This window comes from Periophthalmus magnuspinnatus, chromosome 18 (genome assembly GCF_009829125.3).
Source record: "Periophthalmus magnuspinnatus isolate fPerMag1 chromosome 18, fPerMag1.2.pri, whole genome shotgun sequence".
Classification (NCBI taxonomy): Eukaryota; Metazoa; Chordata; class Actinopteri; order Gobiiformes; family Gobiidae; genus Periophthalmus; species Periophthalmus magnuspinnatus.
Genome location: NC_047143.1, coordinates 18,338,912 through 18,363,881, shown reverse-complemented (window position 1 = coordinate 18,363,881; position 24,970 = coordinate 18,338,912). Strand labels below are relative to the sequence as shown.

Below are 24,970 nucleotides of genomic sequence, written 5' to 3'. Positions count from 1 at the left end.
TACCCTTTCTAAGTCATCGTCATCATCATAGTACCCTGCCTGGCCTCTAGGGGGCAGCTCCTCACACCCGGGAAGCGCAGTCTGTGAACCCCCCGAATCATATGCATATTCACCCAGACTTTCACTTCCAGAGGAGAAGTGCTTGAAGTCTTCCGGCCGTAGGAAGTGATGTGTGGCGAACTCATGGCCTTTGTGATGAAAACTTGTATCCAGACTGCTTCCAGGCATTGGGGATGGTGGTTCTGAAACATGATAGGCAACTGGTGGTTCCGCTTTAGTGTCTTCAGGCTCAGACAAGTCAGAGAGGGCTTGCTTGCAGTCAAAGAACTCAGAATCTGAATCTGAGTCCATTCGTGGTATTGTTTTTGATGATTCAAATTCATATGCGGTTTTGTCAAATTCTGCAAGAACTTTGTTGAAATCAGGGGAAAATTCCAACTCTTCAGGAGATTTAACCATGCTGCTTGTCGATTGACTGAGCACTGTTTGACCACTTGACGAAGACTCTGACACCTTAAGGCTTTGCTGTCCTGAAAATATGGCTTCGTAATCTGGGGGTACCAGGAAGTGGCTGGACATGGGTGAGAAGAGCTCAGAGGAGATGGAGGTCTCAGTTGGAGGCAACACAGGAGTGACAGCCCGATGTGTGGAGTATGTCGCCTGCTCCGGGAGCTGCAGTGGAATTTGTGGGCTTTTATTTTGAGGGACCGTTGAGGTGCCACCAACTTGTAGTACCTTAGCAGACATTTGTAAACCCTGCATCTCATCTTGTGCTTTAGAAGCCTGGAGATGAATACACTGTAGGTCAGCAGGGTAGTAATGTATAGGTAGGCACATAGAATTTAACTGCATCCAACACTCAAATTGCTTGTTGTCACCTAGCAAGCAATTACACATGCAGCTAATATCATACCTATAGCTTAACTCACACTAGAGGTGGGCAATATACATTTATTGAAATATAAACAAAAGCATCAATGTTATTTTGAAGACATGCAAAGTCTTAATATCACGTATAAAGTTTATTGAAAAAAAACACTTCAAACATAGAAAAGCATGTGATGTAATATTTCTGTCTTTTTATATTTGTCTGATACTTACACCTCAAATAGTACATTTAAAAGCAAAGTCTCTTGATACTGTTAGATCTGAGTGCTGCCTTTGACACTGTGGATCATGGGATCCTCTTACAGAGACTAGAGGACTGGGTGGACATCTCTATTACGGCACTAAACTGGTTCAAGTCCTATTTAGAGAACAGGGAGTTCTTTGTTGAAATTGGAAAATGTGTCTCAGATAAAATGTCCCTGACCTGTGGGGTGCCTCAGGGGTCAATCCTGGGACCCCTGTTGTTCAATCTCTACATGCTGCCTTTAGGTCAGTTAATACGCAGCAATAATGTGTCCTACCACAACTATGCAGATTATACACAGATCTATGTCTCACTAGCAGCAGGTGAATATGGACCAGTGGATTCACTCTGCCACTGCATCCAACAGATCAGTGTGTGGATTCAAAACAACTTTCTCCAGCTAAACTCAAACAAGACTGAAGTCATCATCTTTGGCCCATAGAAACATAGAGAAAGTGTTAGCTGTCACCTCCAGTCGCTTTAAAAACTTCACATCAGGCAAGAAATCTAGGGACTCAGACTTGAACTTTAACAGCCACATCAAATCAATAACATCTGCAGCTTTACCACCTTAAAAACATTGTAAAAATCAAAGGTATACTGTTAAAGCCAGACTTAAGAGCGCTTTGTCCATGCATTTGTCTCCAGTAGGTTAGACTACTGTAAAGGCCTGCTCACTGGCCTCTCCAAACAAGAGTTAAGACAGCTGCAGTACATCCAGAACACTGCTGCTTGGGTCCTGACTAGAACCAGGAATTATGATCACATAAGTCCTGTGTCTCAGAGAACAGACTTTAAAGCAGCTCTGCTTGTGTACAAGTCTCTCCATGGTGTAGCATCTCTGACATGTTAGTGCCATATGAACCATCTCACACTCTGAAGACTTCAGGGAGTGGCCTCCTGCTGGTGCCCTGGTGTCAGAACTAAACATGGAGAATCAGCGTTTCAATTTTATGCAACTAAAACCTGGAATATTGTGCAGTCTTCTGTTTTAATGTTAATTTTTTGATGATTAATTGTGAATATTCATGTTTTGATTTGTGTGATTTTAATGTCTTAAAATCCTTAATGTCCTTATTCTGTAAAGCACTTTGAATTGCTTTGTGTACAAATTGTGCTATACAAACAAACTTGCGTTGTGTTGCTTTGCCTAAAGACCCAAAAATATTGAGATATTCATTTTTCGTAAATATTGCCCACCCCTGATGCACACTCATTAAAAAAAACAACACATTGTTTAAACTGAACATAACACATAATATTCCCATGCTATTAGAGGTGCTTGATGTCTATGACACAGCATGTAGTACCTTTCTTGGAGAAAAGATGCATGTTTGTCTGGTTAGTTGATCAAAATAAAACTCCAAGCCCACCAAACTCGTGTGGTTAATTGTCCAAGAATAGAGCCACAGTCATGCTCTTTCTCTTACCCATTGAGAGGTGTCATCTCCTTTAATGACTTGCTCTTGATTGGCAGCCTCCTCATCTGGCATCCTTTTTTCTGACTGAAAACTTGTTGTCACTTCTGTTTTACCATCAAATCTTTCCAACAGAACCTGGCTTTCTGGCTCAAAGGGTAGATCTTCAGTCAAATGTCCAGTTATATTGCAACTGTCCAACTCCTCATCAGAGTAAAGAGATTGTGGACTCATTGGCCTTGGGCTGTCGTCAATCCAATACTCAACAGGTAAAGCTACAAATTCAGAGTCGGAAGTCGCGGACACAGGTGAGACTGACCTGAGTAAAGGACTACCCTCCATGAAATAGGATGACAGTATTCTCATAAATTCAGGTACAGGTGAATCAGTCATTAGGCTTCTGTGTTCACTAGACTCTGGAGAGGAATGCCTGTCGCAATCTGACATGCTCAAATGTGCTGTTAGCTCAAGATCTGAGTACGACGCCTCAGACTCTGGTGATGATGACCGAAAAGATTTGGCAAAAGGGGAATATTCCTCCGTCAACTCCAATGTGAATTGAGGAACTGGGGAGTCTGGGGATAGATGCCTGTATTTACTTATTTCTATCAGTGAATCTGGGGAAGATGCTCTATTGTCATCAAGGTGCATTGCTGATTCCATGGACATTGTGGTATCTTCTGTGAGTGACTCAGGAGACAAAGGCCGGTCTTTTTCATCTAAATTCTCTGAATGTGTAGATTCTGGAGATGAGGTTCTGCATTCTATATGGTGAGGTGAATCATCTTGAAGCATGTATTCAATATCAGATCCTAAGGGTTCTGGTGAAACTGATTCAGATCTCATAAATGTGTCACACTGTGGAATAGCTGTTCTAAGATCTGGTACAGGGGAATCTGGGGACAGAGGTCTCAGCTCATTCACTGATGTAACTGATTCTGGCGAATAGGCTCTTTCTACTAACATGGCGGATTCATGGGATTCTTGATATTCAGACAATAAGTCAGAGGCAAACATATATGCACTGCGATTATTTATGTCTAGTTCCTCATCTGAATAAGTAGATTGTGGGCTAGTTAGTCTTGGCCTGTGATCTGTCCAATAATGAACAGGTAAAGCTATAAATTCTGAGTCAGAGGAGAATGAAACAGGGGAAGATGATCTATTTAAAGCACCCCTTTCCATAAAATAGGAAGACAGTATTCTCATGAATTCTGGCACAGGTGAATCTACCATAAGGTGTCTGTATGTACTGACAGAGTCTGTAGATTCTAGGGAGGAAGGCCTCTCATAATCAGCGATATCTGAAGGGCCTGTTTCATCAAAGTCTGAATATGAGGCCTCGGACACAGGAGACAATGGCCTATAGTACAGGGTATATTGTTCTATTTGGTCTACTGTAAACTGTGGGATAGGGGAGTCTGGGCTTAGGGGTCTCTGGTCACTGTTTTCAGGCAGGGATTCTGGGGAAGATGTTCTGCCAGCCATGTTCATTGCTGATTCTAATGACATAGGGCTGAATTCCGAAATAGACTCTGGAGATAATGGTCGGTCTTTTTCATCTTCTGATTGTATGGAATCAGGGGATGACCCTCGACAATCTACTTGGGACTCACTATCGGGCTGAAAGTACTCTACATCAGAGCCTATTGATACAGGTGAAACTGATATTGACCTTAAAATCGTCATGAATTCTGAGTTTAACGTCTTAAATTCAGGCAAAGGAGAATCTGGCAACACCCCGTTAGATGCAGTAGAGTCAGGGGAGGAGGTTCTCTCATAACTAACTCTTCCTGATGTAACTGTTAGTTCATAGTCTGAGTGAGAAGCCTCAGATTCGGGAGAAGATGTCCTACAGTGAGGGATATACTCTTCCAGGGAGTTAACTGTAAATTGGGGGATAGGGGAATCTGGAGTCAGGGGTCTGTGCTCACTGTGTTCAGGCAGAGAATCTGGAGACGATGTTCTTTGTTCTACCATGCACATTGCTAAATCTAATGACATAGCTGTGTATTCTGATAGAGACTCAGGTGACAGTGGTCGGTCTAGATCAACATCCTCTGATTGTATGGAATCTGGAGATGAGCCTCTACATTCTACTAAGAACTCATTATCTGACAGCATGTAGTCCTCATCAGATTCTTGAGGTTCAGATGAAACAGACACTGATTTCAAAACTGTTGGTTGGAGAACTGTCCTAAATTCAGGTACAGGTGAATCAGGAGATAAGGTTCTGAATCCTCTGTTAGATGCAGTGGAGTCAGGGGAGGAGTTTCTGTTATAGCTACCCCTTCCTGATGTAACTGTTAGTTCATAGTCTGAGTGAGAAGCCTCAGATTCGGGAGAAGATGGCCTACAGTGAAAGATATACTCTTCCAGGGAGTTCACTGTAAACTGTGGCACAGGGGAGTCTGGAGCCAGGGGTCTGTGCTCGCTGTTTTCAGGCAGGGAGTCTAGAGATGATGTTCTTTGTTCTACCATAAGCATTGCTGAATCTAATGACATAGGTGTGTATTCTGATAGAGACTCAGGTGACAGTGGTCGGTCTAGATCAAAATCCTCTGATTGTATGGAATCTGGAGATGAGCCTCTACATTCTATTAAGGACTCATTATCTGACAGCATATAGTCCTCATCAGATTCTTGAGGTTCAGATGAAACTGACACTGATCTCAAAACAGTTTGTGGGAAAACTGTCCTAAATTCAGGTACAGGTGAATCAGGAGATAACGTTCTGAACCCTCTTTCTGATGCAATGGAGTCAAGGGAGGAAGCTCTCTCATAACTAACCCTTCCTGATGTCACTGTAAATTCATAATCTGAGTGAGAAGCTTCAGATTCAGGTGAGGATAACCTAAAGTGACAGGTATAATCTTCTATGGAGTTCACTGTAAATTGTGGAATTGGGGAGTCTGGCGACAGGTTTCTGTGCTCACTGTGTTCAGGCAGAGAGTCTGGGGAAGATGTTCTTTGGTCTACCATGTACATTGCTGATGTTAATGACATGGGTATATATTCTGACACAGACTCGGGTGACAATGATCGATCTTTTTCATCTACATCCTCTGAATGCATGGAATCTGGAGATAATCCTCTACATTCTAATGGGCAGGATTCATTATCTAGAAGCAACTCTTCTATATCAGAGCCTACAGGTTCTTGTGATACTGATGCTGACTTCATAAATGCCTCACACTGCGGTAGAGTTGCTCTAAATTCAGGCACAGGAAATTCTGGTGAAAGGGATCTCAGTTCATTCACTGATTTGACAGATTCTGGTAATGATGTCCTTTCATGTAAAATGGCTGAGTCAGCCGTCATAGCTCTGTCATCTAAAAATTCAGGGGAATAGCAAACATTGTCTGCCTCACATCTTACTTCTATGCTTTCATGAGGACTCATAGAAGTAAGAACAGTATCTTCAAATAAGAATTTTGTTTCTTTATAAGAATTGTCCTGCAAGTCCTCTTGTTCACTTATTGCTAATGGGTATTTAGGTGCTTGGTCCTGATCATTTACAAAGGCTGTAGTTTCTTCTGTGGAACTAAATTCCTCTGAAGATGCCTGCTGATCTTTGCCTAAATATTCTATACTGGAACCGATATATTGCATAAACCCTGTTTTACTTTGAAAGGTCTCTCCTCTGTACTGGGGATCATGTACTTGAGAAATGAGCTTCCATAGCTCAACATCATAAATTAGGTTATACTCAGCCACTTCATTAGCTTCAACAGATTCTTTCTCTGTGCTAGAAATTTGTACAGTTTTATCATCTGTGTTTTTTGATGAAGTTACACCATCAGACTCAGGATATGTTCTTTTATGATGTGGATAAATGGCTTCTATAGCTAGTAAACCCAAACCAGCTTCTGAAGGAAATATTTCACTTTCTTCAAATGCTTGTATTACATCCACCACTGGAGATTGTGTATATTGATCAGATATAATTGCCTTAAGTGATTGCTCTACTTTTTGCTCCTGTAACTCTATAGAGTCAGGTGAATTTGTTCGATTATCACTGCCATCATACAGTATGAGATCTTCAATATAATATTCAACATCTGATACAATTGATTCAGAAGAGGATGATCTATAGCTAGAATTGATGATAACACGTTCAGTAGCTTCAGGTGTAAAATCAGGGATGGGTGAATCTGGAGACAAACCTCTGAATTCATTGTCTGTGCCTCCTGATGCTGGTGAAGATGGTCTAACATCATACAAGTGTAAGTGAGGGCTTATAACAATGTATTCCACCTCTGAACATTCTGATGACAATGAAGACACTGATCTATTGCCAAATACTACATCAGACAAATTACACTCAAACTGACAGAACTGTGGTATGGAAGAATCAGTGCTAAGCCTACTAGATGCTTGAGATTCAGGAGACAAGGCTCTGTTTTCTAAGTCTGTTTGGCACTGGAAATTCATGTCTACAAGGAAATCTGATAAAACAGACTCAGGAGAACTGGATCTAAAATCAACTATGGGCATCTCTTTAAATATTTGTAAAAATTGAGGAATAGGTGAGTCCGGTGGTTGGTATTTTTCTTCAGATGCAGGCGAACCTGGAGATGATGCCCTATCTTCTAGTATCCAATATGTCCCCAAAGAAGAATCAAAGTCTTCTTCGGCGTCTGTCAAATCAGGGGACATTGACTCGGGAGAGACAGACCTGACAAAGCTCAGCTCTGGAGATGTGAGGAGTGGTACGAAGTTAGGAATGGGAGAGTCAGGAGAAAGCCTGGTGGAGCTATTAAATAATGGCGCTGACTCAGGAGATGATGCTCTGTCCTCCAACCAATCACATGAATCAAACTCAATTTCCACTTCAGAATCTGATGACATAATTTCTGGTGAAGGAGTGTGTCTAAACTCTGGAATAGTCAACTGCACTGTATGTGGAGACAATGGTGTGGACCTTCTCAATTCAGGCGATGATGATCTACATTTCAGTTTTAGGGGGGCTGTAGGAACGTGACTTATTAAGGCTGCACTGTCATATGTTTGATAAGGTTTTTGGCGTTCTGTCTTAAAACCAAAAAATGAAGGAAACCGCTCTACTAATTTACTTTCAAATTGGGGAATGGGTGAGTCTGGTGACAAGGCTTGCTCTTCATTTCTTGAATATACTGAATCAGGAGAGGCTGCTCTCTGAAGATCTAAGTCCTCAGGCAAGTCTTCCCCATATTCTAAATCTGAATAGGAAGCAGAATCAGGAGAGCTGGATCTGCACAGCATGGAAAAAATTGTTTCTTCACCAACAAATGGTTCAAATACAGGTATGGGTGAATCAGGCGGAATGGAATCAAATTCATAATCTGAGTTAGGCGTGAGAACTCGTGACTCATCAAAAAATGGGCATTCTACATCAATATTTGGTGTTACAGAGATAATTGAGGATGACCTGCTTCCTTGGAACATTAGATTTACAATAACGTTCTCTTCATACTGAGGTATAGGAGAATCGGGTGATAAGGGCTTAAATTCTGTCAGTGATGTTACTGAATCTGGAGACACTGTTCTTTTTGGTGTTAAGAGTGACTGAGGTGACATAGGTCTATACTCTGACAGTGAGTCAGGTGAAAAAGGCCTAGTTTTGGTTTCACTTTCTGGGCTTGCTAATTCAGGTGATTCTGACCTTTCATTGCAATTAAATTCCTCCAAAAAATATTCTGACAGTAGATTATCTTGAGAGGAAATTGACGCACATGAGGATATATGTTCTCCAAATACGCCAAGTGGTCTCTGAATATCCTGTCTAAAATCTGGTACTGGAGAGTCCGCTAGTGGTCTAGATTCACTTACTGATTCTACAGATTCAGGTGGTGATGACCTTGGCATGATAGTAACATCATGTAACTGTGGTTCAGAATCTGTCTCAGAATTTGGGGATGGTGATCTACATGGTTTCAGTGGACACATGTCAGGTATGGAGAGTTCAAACTGGGGTATTGGGGATTCCAGAGGCAAAGCTTTGTACTCATTTATAGACTCTGCTGTTCCTTGAGAATCAGTTCTTAACAGAATTGTGGACTGTAAGATTTGTGGTGAAAAATGTCTGTATTCTGTTTCTGAATCAGGTGACAATGGTCTTTCTGCCCATGGCTCAAGACATTGTTCCTGTTGGCTCTCTAGAGACAAATCAGAAACATCCCCTAACCCAGTTTTATCTAACTGTTCCGTCATCACATCTGCATCTTCCATAACATATTCAATTCTTGTTCCAGCATACTCAAATACCCCAGTCTTGCTGCTATACATTTCCCCAACATATTGAGGGTCACGTATATGTGAAATAAGCCTCCAAAGTTCAGCATCATAAATTAATCTAAACACTGGCACTCTGATAGCTCTTAATGTTTTGTTTTGATCATAGTTTTGTTCCATGTGTTCTGAAGTGTGTGACTCAGGTGAATCTGGTCTCTGAAAATCTAAATCAACAATGGTTTGGTCATATCCGTCATCAGATATGGATTGAGGAGATGGGGTTCTGTCTGCGATAGGTGAAATAAATTCTGTCGGTTGGGGCACTGGCTGAAAGTCAGGTAATGGCGAATCAACTCTATGCCTATCTCCAGAATCAACAGATCCAGGAGAGCTAGGTCTTGATTCTCTAAAGTGTAGTGAAGAAGCAGATGAAAATTCCAAATCTGAACCTACTGAAACTGGTGAGGAGGTTCTTTCTTGAGATGTTAAAATTCCATATTCATGTAAAACATTTTGAAATTGGGGAATGGGTGAATCATGTGGGTGTGATTGGTTTTCATCTATAGAATCTGGGGATAATGGTCTATTTTCAAGAGATAATACAGAGATCTGGTCTTGCTCTACTTCAGAGTTCAATGAATCAAGAGATGAGGACCTATCAACTCCACACATGACATAAGATTCTGTTAAGCTTTGCTGGAAGTCAGGCAGTGGTGAGTCTGCTGACAGAATAGCCGAAGACATTGAAGATGGTGATAGAGCTCTCTCATTGAAAACCACCATATTATTAAGTTCACTAGAGTCCTCCAGATCTGATGCTAGCAATTCTGGAGATACTGAAATGGGATGTTGAAAAGAGGCAGACTCTGGCACTGAGAATTGACAAATAGGGGAGTCTGCTGATAATGCTGTGTGACTGTCTATAGACTTTGATGACTGGGGAGAATCAGATCTGTATTGTCTGGCTTCTTCAAGTAATGACAGTTGAGTAAATTCACTTTCTGAGTCTGGTGAAAGAGGTCTTTGATTCATCTCTGTTTGTAAAATAGCATGTGTTTTATTAGTACTTAACTCTGCCTCAGCGAATTGAGGTACTCCTATTTTGTATGATTCCCCTGCGTACTGGGGGTCATGTACGTGAGAAATAAGCTTCCAAAGGTCTACATCATATGATAACACTGAATTGTCTGTTGAACTGACCTGAGATTCAAAAACTGGGTGTTCAGACATTTCTGGCAGACTAGATTGTGTTTCTTGTTCCAAAATCGATACTTGCTGATATTCTAAAGTGGGCACATCATTATCCTCTTGCCTTGAGTCAGTCTTTTCTTGTGATTCTTCAACTCTACTATTGTCAAGTGAAATATGTCTTGTCTCAAATTCTACTAACTCGGGTGATGACAACCTCTCATCATAATTAAAATCAGCTACTGAAAATTCTGCCAAATCTTTGTTATCACTAGAATTTGACTCCGGCGAAGAGGACCTACAAAAGTCATCAGTAAATAAATTGTCATTACTAAAGTCAGGAACAGGAGAGTCTGCAGAGAGTGGCCGATTTCTTTCAGATCTAACGGAATCTGGAGATGATGTCCTTGACTTAGCTGCAGAAATACTGTAATCAAATAACTCAGGTTCGGACACAGAATGAGGAGATGGTGATCTAGATAGGGAAAGAGGGTAGAAATCATGTATAGTGTTGTCAAAACATGGGATAGGGGAATCTGGGGACAAAGGATTGTAATTGTCAAAAGAATCTACAGAGCCCTGTGAATCAGATCTCAATAGGCTCATAGACTTTAGTGTTTCCGGTGAAAAGGCTCTGAATTCTGTGTCAGATTCAGGCGATAATGGCCTTTCTGTATGTGATTCTACAAAACTAACTTGCTCTCCTGCTAAAGATTGGTCATGCATTTGACTAAAAGGCCAGTCTGTTTCTGCCACTGGTTTACCATCCATTTGGAATTCACACGCATTTAGATGCACTCCATGTTTTTTCTGTGATTCCAGCTTTTCTTCAGATAAACCCTCTTCATGAGACAGTTTCTCTGCGATTTCTTTTAATGTTGTAGTTTCACCTGCTGACAAACTAGCACATGGATCTGAGTGTGTAAGTACTACTGAAGATTCTTCCAAGTTCTTTGATTCATCTTCCTTTCTAAGATGTTCACTTGGCATTGTGTCTGACTGTTGTGCATCATCAGTAAATGCATGGTCCATGTCCATGATGAAATCTGTATTTGATTCAGATGTTAAATTACTATCAGAAACATTTACAATGCTTGTGTGGCTTGGAAGCAACTCTGCAGAATTCTCATGTGCCGATAAAGATTCTGTTATTTGAGTATCACTTGAGACAATGTGCTCAGTGAATGACATTTCATGACAAGTTATAAATTGTGGTGTCATGGATTCATCTCCAGAATCAACCGAAGAAGGTGATAATGGTCTGTCAGAATCCTGCAATAAAGGAGAGTTTGTGCTGAATTCTACCTCTGAACATACTGACTCGTGTGAGGTTGGTCTCTCGCCAGCGAGTGCTAAAACAGAATCGGGCCAATCTTGTCCAAATTCAGGAATAGGTGAATCTGGAGACAGTGGTCTATGCTTATTGACCGATGATCCAGATTCTGGGGAGGATGGTCTATCCTGACAAGGGGAAGGTGATGTCAGTTCAAGCTCAAATTCTAAATCTGATAAGAGGGACTCAGGTGATGAAGACCTGCATGCGGCGTACGAAACAGTCTCAGAAATAAATCGGGAAAACTCTGGGATAGGAGAGTCTGGAGGAAGTTGACCGTGTGTACAGGTAAGATAAGTGGATTCAGGAGAGAATGACCTTGACTCATGATAAGTTAAAAAGGTTGATTCCTCACAAGGACATGTCTCTAAAATTGTAGATTCAGGAGACGATGCTCTGTCTTCTATATCTGTGTATGACTGTGCTGATGATTGTGCTGATTCAACCTCACCACTACAAACACTGCTTGATGAAACTGGCCTTCCAAATGGGGTCTTATTTGAGATCATAGGCGTCAATGGCCTTTCCTCAGCTTCTACCTTTATGGCACGAGTACAGAGAAGAGACTGTGCCTGACTGGATGACCATGTCTCACCAGATTCCCATGGCAACACTGGGGGCGGTAAGGGAGAAAGAGGTCTAATAGGGGGAATAGGAGAGTCAGGTGAGAGCAGAGCTAATTCATTTACTGAAGAAACTGACTCGGGTGAAGAGGCCCCACTCTCAACTAAAATTACCTCCTCTGCATCAAAAACAAGTGGACTATGCAGTCTTAATGGTGCATCGCATAAAGAAGATGATCTGCTATAGCTAACATCTAAAATATCAGTCATTTGATTTGTGTCTTCATCCACAGAACCGCCACAAGCTCCAGACATATATGTTTCGACTGTGAGACTATAAGTGCACGTCCTTCTATGGTCACTTTCAGGAGTATTCCCCTCTACCAGTTGAGTTGCAACTTCCTCATCAAAATAATCTATGTTTTGAAAGACTGACTCATGTAATATTTCAGAGTAGATGTCTCCTGGGTGTAGAGGCAACAAATTTAAGGTAGTTTGCTTAGTATCAGGTGAACATATTTCAGAAGGAGTACCACAAATGTCTTCTTCCCCAGGCATCAGTTTAACCACATTGTCTTCTACAAAAGTGTCTGGCTCAGACTGAATAGTTTGTTCAGCAGTTAGAGCCGTGTTGGTGGAATCACTTGGATCCACATCAAATCCATACAGTACTTTGTAGAGACGTTGTGAGACTTCCTCCATGTGCCTTGCCTTATTTGGGTGATCCATGGTAGTTAAAGGACTGGAGGCGATCTCACTACATCCAGTTTCTTTACTGGATGTACTTTTTGTAGCCTCGCAACTTTCAGTGAGCTCCATAGACAGTTTTCTGAAGTCTTGTTCCACTTCTTCACATTCAGTCAAAGTATCTCCAAAGTCAGTTAGTGACAGTGGTCGACTTTCACAAACACCAGTGCGTGAGATGTTGGCAGACTCTCTCCAAGTTATTGACAAATTCTGCGGATTCTTTTCTGTGCTGCTGGTTCGCAAACATTCAAGACTCCAATCTTCTTCCCCCTCCACTCCTTCATATCCCTCAGCCCCTTCAATTTCACTTGAATCAGTGGTGATGTCTGGAGATGAAGCAACCTGGGCACAAAGCTTGGGCCCGCCTTTATACACAGGGTCAATGACAAGGGATCGGAGGTTGTAGGGGGATGTTCGGTAAACTGTGAAGAAAGGACTTACTTGTTTCAAACTCCCTGTGTGTAGAGATGGGTTTGCCACTTCCTCATATATTCCTTGTGGTGATCTGTAGTAATAAAAATAAATAGTAAGTAATAAAAAGCTAAATTCTATGGTTTACAGTCTATTTACAGTCTTCTAAACATACATCAAAATCAAGCATATGGGTATTTATGCAAAAGTGCTCACATTTCCATCTCCTTTTGTATTCGTCCTTTCTGCACATTTCTAATAAGGTTTGTTTCTGATCGCCCCGGTGTCTCTGGTAGTGATGACCAGCTGGAGGACAGGTCCTCTGAGGACACCACAGGTACAGCCTGTCCCGTCTGTGGACTTTTACAAGTTGTATCTGTACGGCGACCTGGCCTTGGACTATCAATATCTTCATGAAGAGCAGAGAAACCTAAGAATCATAAATTGGGTGGGCAAAAGGATAGTTATGAAAGTGGTTTGTGTTAAATGATTTATATTTTTAAAGTATGATTTACCTTCACTGTGATCTAGGGCTATGGTTTGTTCTATTTCTGCGTAGGTGTGTGATGTCTCATCCCGAGTGGATTTCATGATTTTGGTTTCGATGAGATGTACTATGTCCATACGGTTAATTGAAGTAAGTCTTTTGATTAATGTAGTTTCTGTATTAAATAAGATTTCATTAAAAGCTTATCAACAACTCTTAGTAAATCTCCAATGCTTAAAAATCCTTCACCGACATGGTCTCCTCTACTTAGGTTTACCTGGTGTTTGGCTTCCTTCCTGCTCTGCCCAGAACCTCAAAAGGGCATGGCTTTGATCTTGAAGTGAGTTTGGGTATTCCGCCCTGATTAGGTTTATCCTATCTTCACTGAAGTTGAGTTCACGTGCCAACTCTGTACAAACATGATGTTAAAATATATAAAACATATAGTAATTTAAATAAGTGTCACAATATTTCCCACCTGTCCAACTAAAGCCCAAATGATCAGCGATTAGGGCCAGCCGCTGCTCTTGTCTCTCAGCTTCATCCTGTGGATCTACTGCAAATTCCACCAGATAAGCCATCAATGCCAGTCTCTCTTACAGCTAACACAGAGAAACATGATCTTCACTGGCTTTCTTAACCCTTAGAGCATCGTGGGGCCTAAATGTGTACTTTGTGCAATTCTATTCATATGAGATTGAGCTAAACTAGGAAAAGGTACTAGAACTCCTTCTTTAGGAAGCAGTGTAGGCCTTTTTCTACTTTGGAATCCAAATTCCAAGAAATAATACTCAAACCACTAAAATTAACCTTTTGAAAAGATAGACTTTTAAAATTTATTTTTTAAATTCTTGAATTAAAATTCTTTTTGAATTCTTTCAACCAGCTCCAGATTTTAAGAAAGCAAACTTTTCAGATACATATATTGGTAGCAGTATGAGTATACTATAACACATTAGTAGAATTTTTCATGTTTTATTGGATTGCCAAATGGGATCCAAAGTTTTAAGTGTAAGCACATTTCTGAGATGCCCCAAAGGTTAAACAACTGAGTGCATTGTTTAAGTAGTGAAGAAATGTCTAAGACTACTGGCAATGTTATACTACAGTATATAGTATATATTAAACAGATAAACCCAATTACTATAAGCCTTTAAGTCAATCTTGAGATTTTAGCACACAAGGAAAAAGACATAAATACAAACACAGCTGAATGGACAGCCACAAGGATTCTTCAACTACAATGGGAATCAACTACAAGAGACAGAGAGGCAGCACCTTTACAGCTAAAGTAATCTAATGGCACAAGAGAGAGAATAGCCCCTTAAACAGGGGGGATACCTTGACTTGAGACTTTATCATCTGGGATTCGCTGCATCTGTGTCTCAACAGGGTCATCCCAAAGAGGTCTAATAGGAAAGACGGCTCCTGAGGGAGGGAACTGCATCTCAGTGAAGGCTTCCCTCTCTAGGACAGATGCTTCGATGAGACTACTCTCATCATCTGAGTTGGGTGCAGCTGCCTCTAGTTCCTTTTCTGTTTGAGCCTGTGCCAACCTCTCCACAACTTTTGCGGCTTCATCACTTATTTCTTCAAAGAATTCAAGAGATTGTTTGCCAGCCGTATGTTTGTCTGTACTTGGTGTCGTAGAATGTGATGACTGGCCACTTCTGCCTCTGACCGGCAGTTTAGATTGGAAACCTTTGGACTTGGCTGACTCAACACTTACAGGACGACCCTGTTCTTTTTTAGGACATGGCTTGGTAGAGTCTCCTTCACAGAAGCTCTTGGCTTTCGGAGAGGTCTTTGTTTTCAGCTCTACAGAGGGACCGGCATCTGTCTCAGATTTCCTTCTTGAATCCTTCTTTACAGGAACCTTGAGCTTTTTGTCCTGCCCAGTTTCTGTGCGTTTTGCAGGGGGGTCCGCCTTTTGACTATTTGCTTTGATAGGAATTCTAGATTTGGACTCTGATGATAGGGCTTCTTTTTTACCAGCTGAGGAGGATGGGGTAGTGGTTTTAGCCCGAATTTGTGAGGCAGACTTAACCTGTGATTTTACAGGAGTCTTTTTAACACTTAAAGTGTTTCCTTCTTTTGATTTGGCTGAGGTTTTGGTACTTTCTACTGCAGCCTGCTGCTCTTCTGGAGAGGAATCTGAGGATTCTTGTCCCTGCTCTGAGTAAACAGATCTAGTAACAGTAGTTTCAGCGGTCTGTACATTTGCTATCATTTGACCAGATGAGCTATTATCTAATTCTAAAGATGTTTCACTTAAATGCTTGTCTGTTTTGGTCTCTAAATCAGATATTTGATCTTTCTTTGACTTGGATGAAACGGATACCCCCATTTTAGGTATTTTAGATTTTGAGATATCATTTTTACTGGTGGTTTCGTCCCCTTCAGGCAGCGATGAAATAAGATCACTACTTTTTTTAGTCTTTGCACCTTCCTCAGTCTTAACCTCTAGTGTTAGATTGAGGCCAACATCATCCTCTGCAGCTGCCAACCTTTGCCCTTCTTCCTCTAAAGGTTGCTCACCAATTTGAAAAAAGGCAAAACCACCCCCTTCCTCCTCGTAGCTCCTTTTAGTCATATCAATTGCCCCACTGCGAGTCATCTCAAAGAGCTTTCCCTCTTGGAAGAGGAAAGGGTTAGGCTCACTGGTTGGCGTGCTCTCTTCTGTAGGTGTTCTATCAGGTGTGGCTTGGACAGATTGACGATCTACAACCAGGTTCAATATCTTCTGTTCTTCTTCTTGAACACGGGCAACAAAAGCATCATCATCCTCACACACAGAAGTCCATGAGTTAGGTTCAGCTTTAGCAGTAACACCCTTTGACTCAGTTCTAGGTGCCTCAGCTGTACACCTTTGATTCTTATCATCAGATGTAACTAAATTGCTTGACGGCTTAGTAGATGTGTTTAGTTCTAATCTAGTGATGTCTTTGATTTCAATTGATGTTCTTTCACAGTCTTTCTTGTCCTGGGCTTTGCTGTCAGTAGTTGCTCTACTGACATCTGAGACAGACTGAGGTCCCTCTGATTTGGTGGATGTTGTGTTTGTGACTTCTTTGCTCTTGGATCCATCATGCAAACCTGCTGAGAAAGGAGAGGGAGGTTGTATTTTAATAGTAGGATCAACAAATAGTGCTAACTCTGCATCGTCTGTTGGTCTGTTGAGACCATAGGCACTTTGTGGTAGCTCCTCACTTTTGGTTTCTAACATTTCATGGCTGCCATCCCCTGTTTTAGATTCTGCTGTGGTATACAAATCTTTTCTAGCATTCTTTTTGTTCTTTGCTTCTTGTTCCATTTCCTCAAATGTTTTTATTTTGGCTGCCATTTTAAACATTTCTTCCTCTGGGGTGAACTTTCTCTTAGCTTCTGAGCTGCCGTCCTCTTCTCCGTCTTCGGGGATGACAGCAGCTTTGATTTGAGCTGATAGTAATGTGTGCTCGGGGGGGTTGGGGGTGACCTCATAACTTACCTCTTCATAACTAGGGATTTCAGGGGTGATAAGATTCTTACCAGAACTGGTCCTCTGGGATGTCTGCTCACAACTGTCATCATCAGCACTAGGATCCTTTTGCAGTCTACACGGTAAGGCATCTTGGAGGGATTCTTTAGGTTTAGAAGGCTCTGGCAGTCTAAAAATGGCACTAGGTGGATCTAGTGTTTGAGAAAAGGGTGGGAGAATTTTATTTTCTACAGGGCTGCTCTCTAAGGAGTCATGAGGTGGGGACTCCTTGGTGGGACTAGGTTCTATTGAGTCAGGGGACTTATGGGAGGAGGCCTCTTCCATGAGGGGGCTACCTTCTAGAGAGTCTTTGTGGCTTATTGTATAGGAGTCATCGCCTAATGGGCTGAGAACATCTGAGTCGGTTTTTAAAGGCAGCTCTAAACTGTCATGGCGCTGAGAGGAGGATCTAGGCACTGTATAACCAAATGGCATGTCTAGCTGGCGATCTGGACTCTCGTCATCACTAAGAAATGATTCTACCGTCTCTGATATTCGTTTTGTGAGCTTGTGAGGTTTACTTGGCTTTGATTGGCTCTTCATAACAGATATGGACTCACTTGTTGTGTGATCATCTGCAGCCTCGCTTGACGACACAGGTAGGGTCAGCTCAGCAGACAACTGGTCAGCAGTGGTTCCTAGACCAGAGTCTCCAGATTTCTCTGTGTCTTTAGGTTCGTTTTTCTTTGTTGTAGATACAGAGGTGGTACAGATACTCTCAGGACTGGTGCCTGGAGAGGCCAGACCCTCGTGTTTGCAGCTCTCCTCTGAACTGAGGTGAGGAGTCCCGTCTGCAGAACTGGCACTTGTAAGTGATTCAGCAGCACCCTCATGTTTGAGGCTGTCAGAGCTGTCACCACTTCCAAAGTCTACAGTTCCTACCTGCTCTGAATGGGCACTTTGCCTCTCTTTATCAGCCTGTACAGTCTCTTTCTTAGGAGGTTTTGAATCCAAAGACAGTTCTTTTTCTTGAGTGGTATGTGAGGTTATTGTTTTGGTTGTGGTTTTGGACTGTGTAATTTCGGATTTTGCGGTTTTCTCTAATTTTGATGATGAATTGGTTTTGACCTCAAAAAGCCCAGACTTTCTCTTGGAAGGGTCCTGGCCCGTCTGGAATGCTTGCATTAGCTCCTTCACCGACATGGTCTCCTCTACTTTTTCATCTTCAGCTTTAGGAGATTTAGGTGGGCCCCGCTTAGTTTTAGGGCTTTCTTTGGCTTTTGGTGAGGGTTTGCTGACAGGTAGTTGAGTCTTGACCCCAGCAGTCTTTTTGCTTTTTTGTTCTGCCTCAACCTTTTGCTGTAAGGCTTTCACTTTGTCTTTGATTGAGCCAATGGGTGTTTCTTCCACCACAGGAGAGACAGGAGATGTTTGACTGGGGGCTATAGGCACACTTAATTGATCTGTGCCATCCTCTTTGCCCTTCTTTCGCAGTGGCTTTTTTATATCAGCAGACTTATTGGCGTCTTGCACTTTCGTTGGTGTACTTTTGTGTAACACAACATCAGTGAATTTTTCCTGTGAAGCTGATTCTCGTTTAGCTTTCACTTTGGAGCTGACTGGTGCGTCAAGAAGGTATTCCTTAAGGTCACCACAGTCCTTTATGGCTTTGGGCCTTAGAGCTCCTCTGTTGGCTCTACTCTCACGTAAAACTGGTTCCTGTATGTCTAGAGCTGCCATCTTTTTAGCCTCTGCTATCTCACTGTCAGACAGAAGAACCCACTCCTCGCTTGTTCGAGTGACTTTGCCTGCCCCTGCCTCAGTTGCATCGCCTTCATATGTTCCACTCCTAAGGATTTCACTGACTTTCTCAAGGTCCTCCTTGACCCTCTCCAGGTCTTTCTCCATAATGTCTAAGGGCTCTCCAGAAACCTCCTCAGCGCCTTTTTCTAGACCACATGGCCTTAGGGAAGGGGACTTTCCAGTGGAATCTGCTGTCAAGATGGCAGTCATTTTGATCAAATCTTGTTTCATCTCTGACACGTCGGATAGAAGGTCTGGCTCTCGCATCAGCTCTGATTTCAGCACTGTCTCTTCATCTTTCATAAGGAAGACGGACAAGTAAGGAGTAAAGAAAATCAAAAATTCAAATGAAAGGACAGACAAAGGAGAAGTGGGTCAGGATAAGATCGGAGCACAAGGGATTCATAGGACAACAGTCACAAGGATCCTAACATCCAGGCATCAAGGTCTCATGTACTTTATTGTGTCTGTGGTAAAGCAAAAGCAATATTTAAATCAAATCAATGGGAAAGGATGACGGAAATAACTTGCTTTTACACAACACAATCACACCTACTCTACAAACCAAACTAAATAAACCAAATAACACCACATAAAATAATGAAATGAGACAACAAAATCTCAAGATTGCTCAAACAAATGACAAATGTCTAAATAATTACAAAAACACTATGCAAAGAAAGCCAGCGAGGGACAAAATATTGAAAAAGACAAACATAATGTAAAAAAAAAAACAAAAACCCAAAACTACTTGTTAATTCTATTTTTCACACAATGAGACAATCAAGCACACATCCATCGGTTAGGCAAGTTATTTCCATGCAAAGCAAAGGAAGGCGGAGATGGAGAGGTCAGGGAAATATGAGTGATTAAGTGTAAATACCAAAGGAAGTAGTGTAACAAAACAAAATGCAAGGTGATTAGCTAGCTGCATTTTTGCTTTACCATTATACAAGATACTAATAATACTTGTTACGTAACTACAGGAAAAAAGGCTTGGGGATTTTGTCTTCTTCTGTTTATAATAAGAAAGGTATGTTCACAGACTTTAATGTATTTGCTAGCTTTCTATGGAAAACACAGTATTTTATAATCACCATAATATGAATGATTTGTGTTATGTTAATAGTACATACGTAGATGGGAGCGTTTAACTCTTTCTCCAAATTTCCCATCTCAATTTGTGAACAGTAGAATGTTGAGTATTTGGAGAGCAAAATGCAGAGCAAAAAGAACAAAAATTCAAATGATAAAATAAAGTGGAGTGGGGAAGAAGCAGGTCTATGCCATCTGTGACAAAGACAAACTAGGAAACTTAATAGGCTTTGGAGAGATGAATGTGTGTATACACTGGACTTACTATTTCACAATATTAATAGATTATTACTACTACTATTACTGTTATTTTATTGTTATCTAGATTTAGCAATTACATGCATTAAATATTAGTACAGAGTGAGATAATTATAATATGAAAATTGTAGAAGATTTGGTGTCTTACATTTCTCCTGCGTTCTGCCATTCTGTAAAAAACAAAACAAAAAAGAAAACAATACATTAGGTGATTATTATTCAATACAACAAGCATTATATCACCATCTATAGGTTTAATTGCTATACAATGAACACAGATGATTGAAAGCAAAGGCAATTCTTATGTTTGTATCTAATGTTATGGCTAAAGCACTTATTTTAGCATTTGTGATGGGAAGCGGGGGCAAAGTTTACCTCTTCGTCTTGGTCAGAGTCAGAATCCTTTTGACGCAAGAAGCAAAAATGCACAGATAAAATAACAAGCAATATTAGGTGATTAAGAAAAGCAGTGATAGCAAGAGGGCATTCCATGGAACAGTAACAAAACTAGGGTTTAAGCTAGGGTTATTTAAATGTTGACCCTATTTTAATCTATTATGTTACTTTTTTCAATTTACATTTTTATGTTAAATTAACCAATACATTGAATAATCTTAAAATCTAAATTATTTGATTTGTATCAACATAAAATAGTTAAATGAAAAACATGACATTTACATAAGGTCAACATTTTATTTTTTGAGTGTTTATTGGATAATAGATACCACTCTATTTCTTGTTGGATGCAATACATCATTTAAGTAAATTGTAATTGAAAGAATTGTATTTTGATGTCATCTAAGGCGACAATTTTTTAGCTAGGCTTGCCTCATGGAATACCCTAAAAGTGAGAGCAGACATTGACTTAATACCCTGGTTTTGAGCATATTATTTAACATAAAACCATACTATCACATGTTCATTTTACAAATCAAAACCAAGTAAGCCAAGTCTATGGACTAAAAACTATAATTAGATTCAAAGACAGTTAGACAATGCTTAGTTAACTGTAACAAACACGTGAATTCTTAAATGTTACTATAGGATAAGAGCACTGACCTTGGAGTATGATGGGAGGGTGATATTAAGGTTACATATGGCATTTTGGGTGAGCGATCTATAATTCCTGGGTTCTTTCAAAAAGGAAAGGCGTCCACATGGCTCCTGAGTATTGTCTCGGATCTGAAAATATTGGAGTTAGGAAAAATAAAATATAAAGTACAAACACATGATTTATATTTGACTTACTTTGATAAAAAGAGCTAGTCGGTTCTCCTTAAAGGCAAAAAAGCTGAAAAGATGATGCTGGCCACTTTTGGTGAGAGGGACAAGGTTGCCGAAGCACTCTGCATAGATAGGTTTACCCTCCAGAACCTGTGAAAAAGGGGTGCACAGTTATAGTATTTGAAAGGCATATGCTTACAGTTCCAGTAGATAAAATAGTTTATGAAATAACCATAATTTTATTTATGGATTTAGAAGGAGATCAAGACTAAAATTCTGGAAAGTCTGCATTTCCGAGGAGGAGTGGAGCGAGCGCCGACCATGTAGGACATGTCCGCAGTAGCTCCGCGGGAATGTGACATTTCGATTATATTTTGCACCTTATTATCTTCTAATAACCACCGTTATTTGCAATTACCATCCACAATCAACCCGTGTTCAGTCAGCTGAAGGTTTTTTGCAGAATTATGGAAACCCGGGGAAAAACCGAAACTACGAGAACAGGCCGCGCCAAGCCCCCACTCTCACCTGAGCCAGAAGCCGACTCTGAGCGTGACGCTAACGAGCGTCTGCTATCGCGCATGGAGGTAATGATGAAGAATATGCGTGCGGATATTGTCAAAGAGTTTGAACAGGTTGTTTCTGGGGTAGTTAAGAAAGAGATTACGGCTGCTCTTGAGGCTTTGGAATCAAAGATAAGTGCGCAGAGTGACATCATTGGAAGCCTTGAGCAATCTGCTAATGATCATGACAGTCAGCTAACTAGCTTACAAGCTACAGTGACATCGCTTGCGGAGCGAGTTGACTTTCTATCGCAGAAGTGTGAAGATTTAGAGGGACGCTCGAGACTGAATAATATACGTATTGTGGGGGTCCCTGAGGGAGCGGAAGGGACCCGTCCAACAGATTTTGTCGCCACATTATTAAGTGATCTGCTCGGGCTGGATAACAAACCCGTTTTGGATCGGGCACACCGCACGAGTCGCTCTAAGCCGAAGGATGGAGAGCCGCCTCGCCCCTTCATTGCGCGAATCAACCTGTTTCAGCAACGCAATGAAATTCTACGTAAGGCTGGAGCGTCTGCCCCCCTACTCTACCAGGGAAAGAGGGTCTCCGTCTTTCCGGATTTTACTGCTACTGTCTCAAAGAAAAGGTCCGCCTTTGCTAAAGTGAAGAAAGAGCTCCACTCATGTCCAGGTGTTAAGTTTGGACTTTTTTTCCGGCTGTGCTCTGTGTTACCCTCCCTGGTGGACGAACTCATCGATTCGAGGACCCATTACTTGCTATGGACTTTGTTGAAAGTCAAGTTAAGTCTGTGGTGGCCCCGGACACCATCTAAAGTCTGGTTTGATTCTTTCTGCAAGGGGTGACAGGTGCAGCACTATGGGTTTGAAAAGATCCTTTCTGTGTTTTCATATACCTAATTACTCTTGGTTTACAAATTGGGTTTATTGTGAATATACACATTAATAATTTAGTTTTTTGTGGTGGTTTAATTATATTTTAAGTTTCTTTTCTATCTTTCCCTTATTATTATTGGTTGCTATTATTATATATATATTTTTAATTTTTTAAAATTTATTTATTGGTTTATTCTATTTATTTAATTATTGTTTTATATATTATTTTTATTAAAGTAGTTTTAGTATACTTTTAAATTGTTATTGTTGGTAGCATGAGAAATTATTTGTCCTTTTTTGCTCTTCTATTGTATAGTTACAGCTATATTAGATCTTATTTTTACTGACTTTGGTACTGGTAACCACATGGTCATATTTATAGAATATCATTTTATTTTATTCTATTTTATTTTTATTATTTATTTTATTTATTTATTATTATTATTATTATTATTTTATTTAATCTTATTTTTCTTTATAATTACTTTATTGTTTTGTTTTACTTATTTAATTTTATGGTGCTTATGTTAAATGTTGAACAAGGTGCATTTTTTTTTTCTTTTTGTGTAATATTTCTTGTCACATTCTAGATGGAGGAGTCAGTTTAAGCTACCTCCGGTGCCCTTTGAGGGACAGGTTATGGGACATGTGGGGGGATTGGGCATCGCGCACTCCGTTTGGGGGAATGCTTCTGCGATTTGTTCATGTTTTTTTAAGTTGTTCTGTGTGTTTTATAGCCACATCTCCAACCAGCTTTCTTTTACATCACTCCGTCTACAAAATGTCTGGATAAGTCTTTATGATAACCCATGTTTATATACTTAATTGATTTAATATCATGCTGTCTTCAGTAGGAAAGGACCTTCGATTTACCAGTTTTAACTGTAAAGGGCTCAATAATCCCATTAAACGTAGTAAAGTGCTGCACCACCTACAGCAGCTGGGGGCTCAGATCATCTTTACGCGTATCGATTTATTTTTAGTTGATAATCGGTTACTTTCATTTATATCTATGTGTAGATATGATGCCTTCGTTCTTTCTGATCATGCTCCTCTTCTGATGGACATTAAATTTAGCACCTCACTATCTGAACGGCCACTTTGGAGGCTTAATGTACGTTTATTGTCCAATGACAACTTTGTTAATTTTATCTCTGGGCAGATTGACTTTTTTTTGAGCACCAACAGAACTCCAGGGGTGTCTGCTTCCCTTCTCTGGGAATCCCTAAAGGCTTTTATTAGAGGGGAGATTATTTCTTACATACATTATGAGAGTAAATTGAGACGTGAAAAGTTGAATAACTTGAGACAACAAATCAAGCAATTAGATACGCTATTTGCAATTTCATCTAGCCCAAATATCTACAAAGAACGCCTTCTACTCCAAGCGGAGTTTGATTCTCTCATGACTCATCGAGCTACTGAACTCCTGCTTCAATCTAATGCCCAGTTTTTTGAACATGGTGATAAGGCCGGTAAATTATTGGCACATCAGATACGACAGGTGACTTCTTCTCGCCAAATTTCCAAAATTCGGACTACTCAGGGTGTAACTACAGCCGATCCCTCACAGATCAACCAAGCTTTCAAAGCATATTATATGTCACTATATGCATCTGAAACTACGCCTACAGATGAAGACTTTGACCATTTTTTTTTACCATTAAATATCCCTACTGTTAATCAGGACACTGCTAATAAATTAGGAAAGTCCATTACCTTACTGGAGCTTGGCTCAGCGATACAGTCCCTTCAAGGTGGGAAGTGCCCAGGCCCTGATGGGTACCCATCTGAGTTTTATAAAAAGTTTAAAGACAAACTTGTCCCATTGTTACTGGACGTGTATAATGAGTCCTTTGCACAAGGTGTGTTACCTCATACACTAAATCAAGCCACCATTTCGCTTCTCCTAAAGAAGGGAAAAGACCCTCTCTGTTGCTCCTCTTATCGCCCTATAAGTTTGCTAAATGTAGACTTTAAACTTTTGTCCAAAATTCTAGCTAGGCGTCTTGAAACATCCTTGTCTGATATTATTAATCCTGATCAAACTGGTTTTATTCAAAATAGACACTCTTTCTCCAATTTAAGGCAAGGCAAGGCAAGGCAAGTTTATTTGTATAGCACAATTCGTACACAAGGTAATTCAAAGTGCTTTACAGAATAAGAAAGACATTAAAATCACACAAATCAAACATAAATAATCACAAATAATCATCATAAAATCAACATTAAAAGAGAAGA

At 40.5% G+C, this 24,970-nt stretch overlaps 1 protein-coding gene across 7 annotated transcripts in view; it reads right to left on the bottom strand.

The window, feature by feature from the left end:
* The window catches only part of LOC117386160 (ankyrin-2-like), a 74,568-nt gene that overhangs the window by 5,963 nt on the left and 43,635 nt on the right, over positions 1-24,970 (bottom strand). For 6 of the 7 annotated variants that reach the window (XM_055228991.1, XM_055228990.1, XM_055228992.1 and 3 more), the window contains 8 exons: positions 21,354-21,479; positions 21,165-21,287; positions 20,254-20,275; positions 13,971-14,048; positions 13,770-13,901; positions 13,521-13,667; positions 13,222-13,435; positions 13,036-13,099 (listed from right to left, as the gene is read on the bottom strand). In XM_055228991.1, the coding sequence (XP_055084966.1) occupies positions 13,036-13,099; positions 13,222-13,435; positions 13,521-13,667; positions 13,770-13,901; positions 13,971-14,048; positions 20,254-20,275; positions 21,165-21,287; positions 21,354-21,479 (906 nt within the window). Of the gene's footprint in view, positions 1-3; positions 784-2,562; positions 10,826-13,035; positions 13,100-13,221; positions 13,436-13,520; positions 13,668-13,769; positions 13,902-13,970; positions 14,049-20,253; positions 20,276-21,164; positions 21,288-21,353; positions 21,480-24,970 lie in introns of those variants that run through there. The other variant, XM_055228986.1, reaches the window with a different exon arrangement.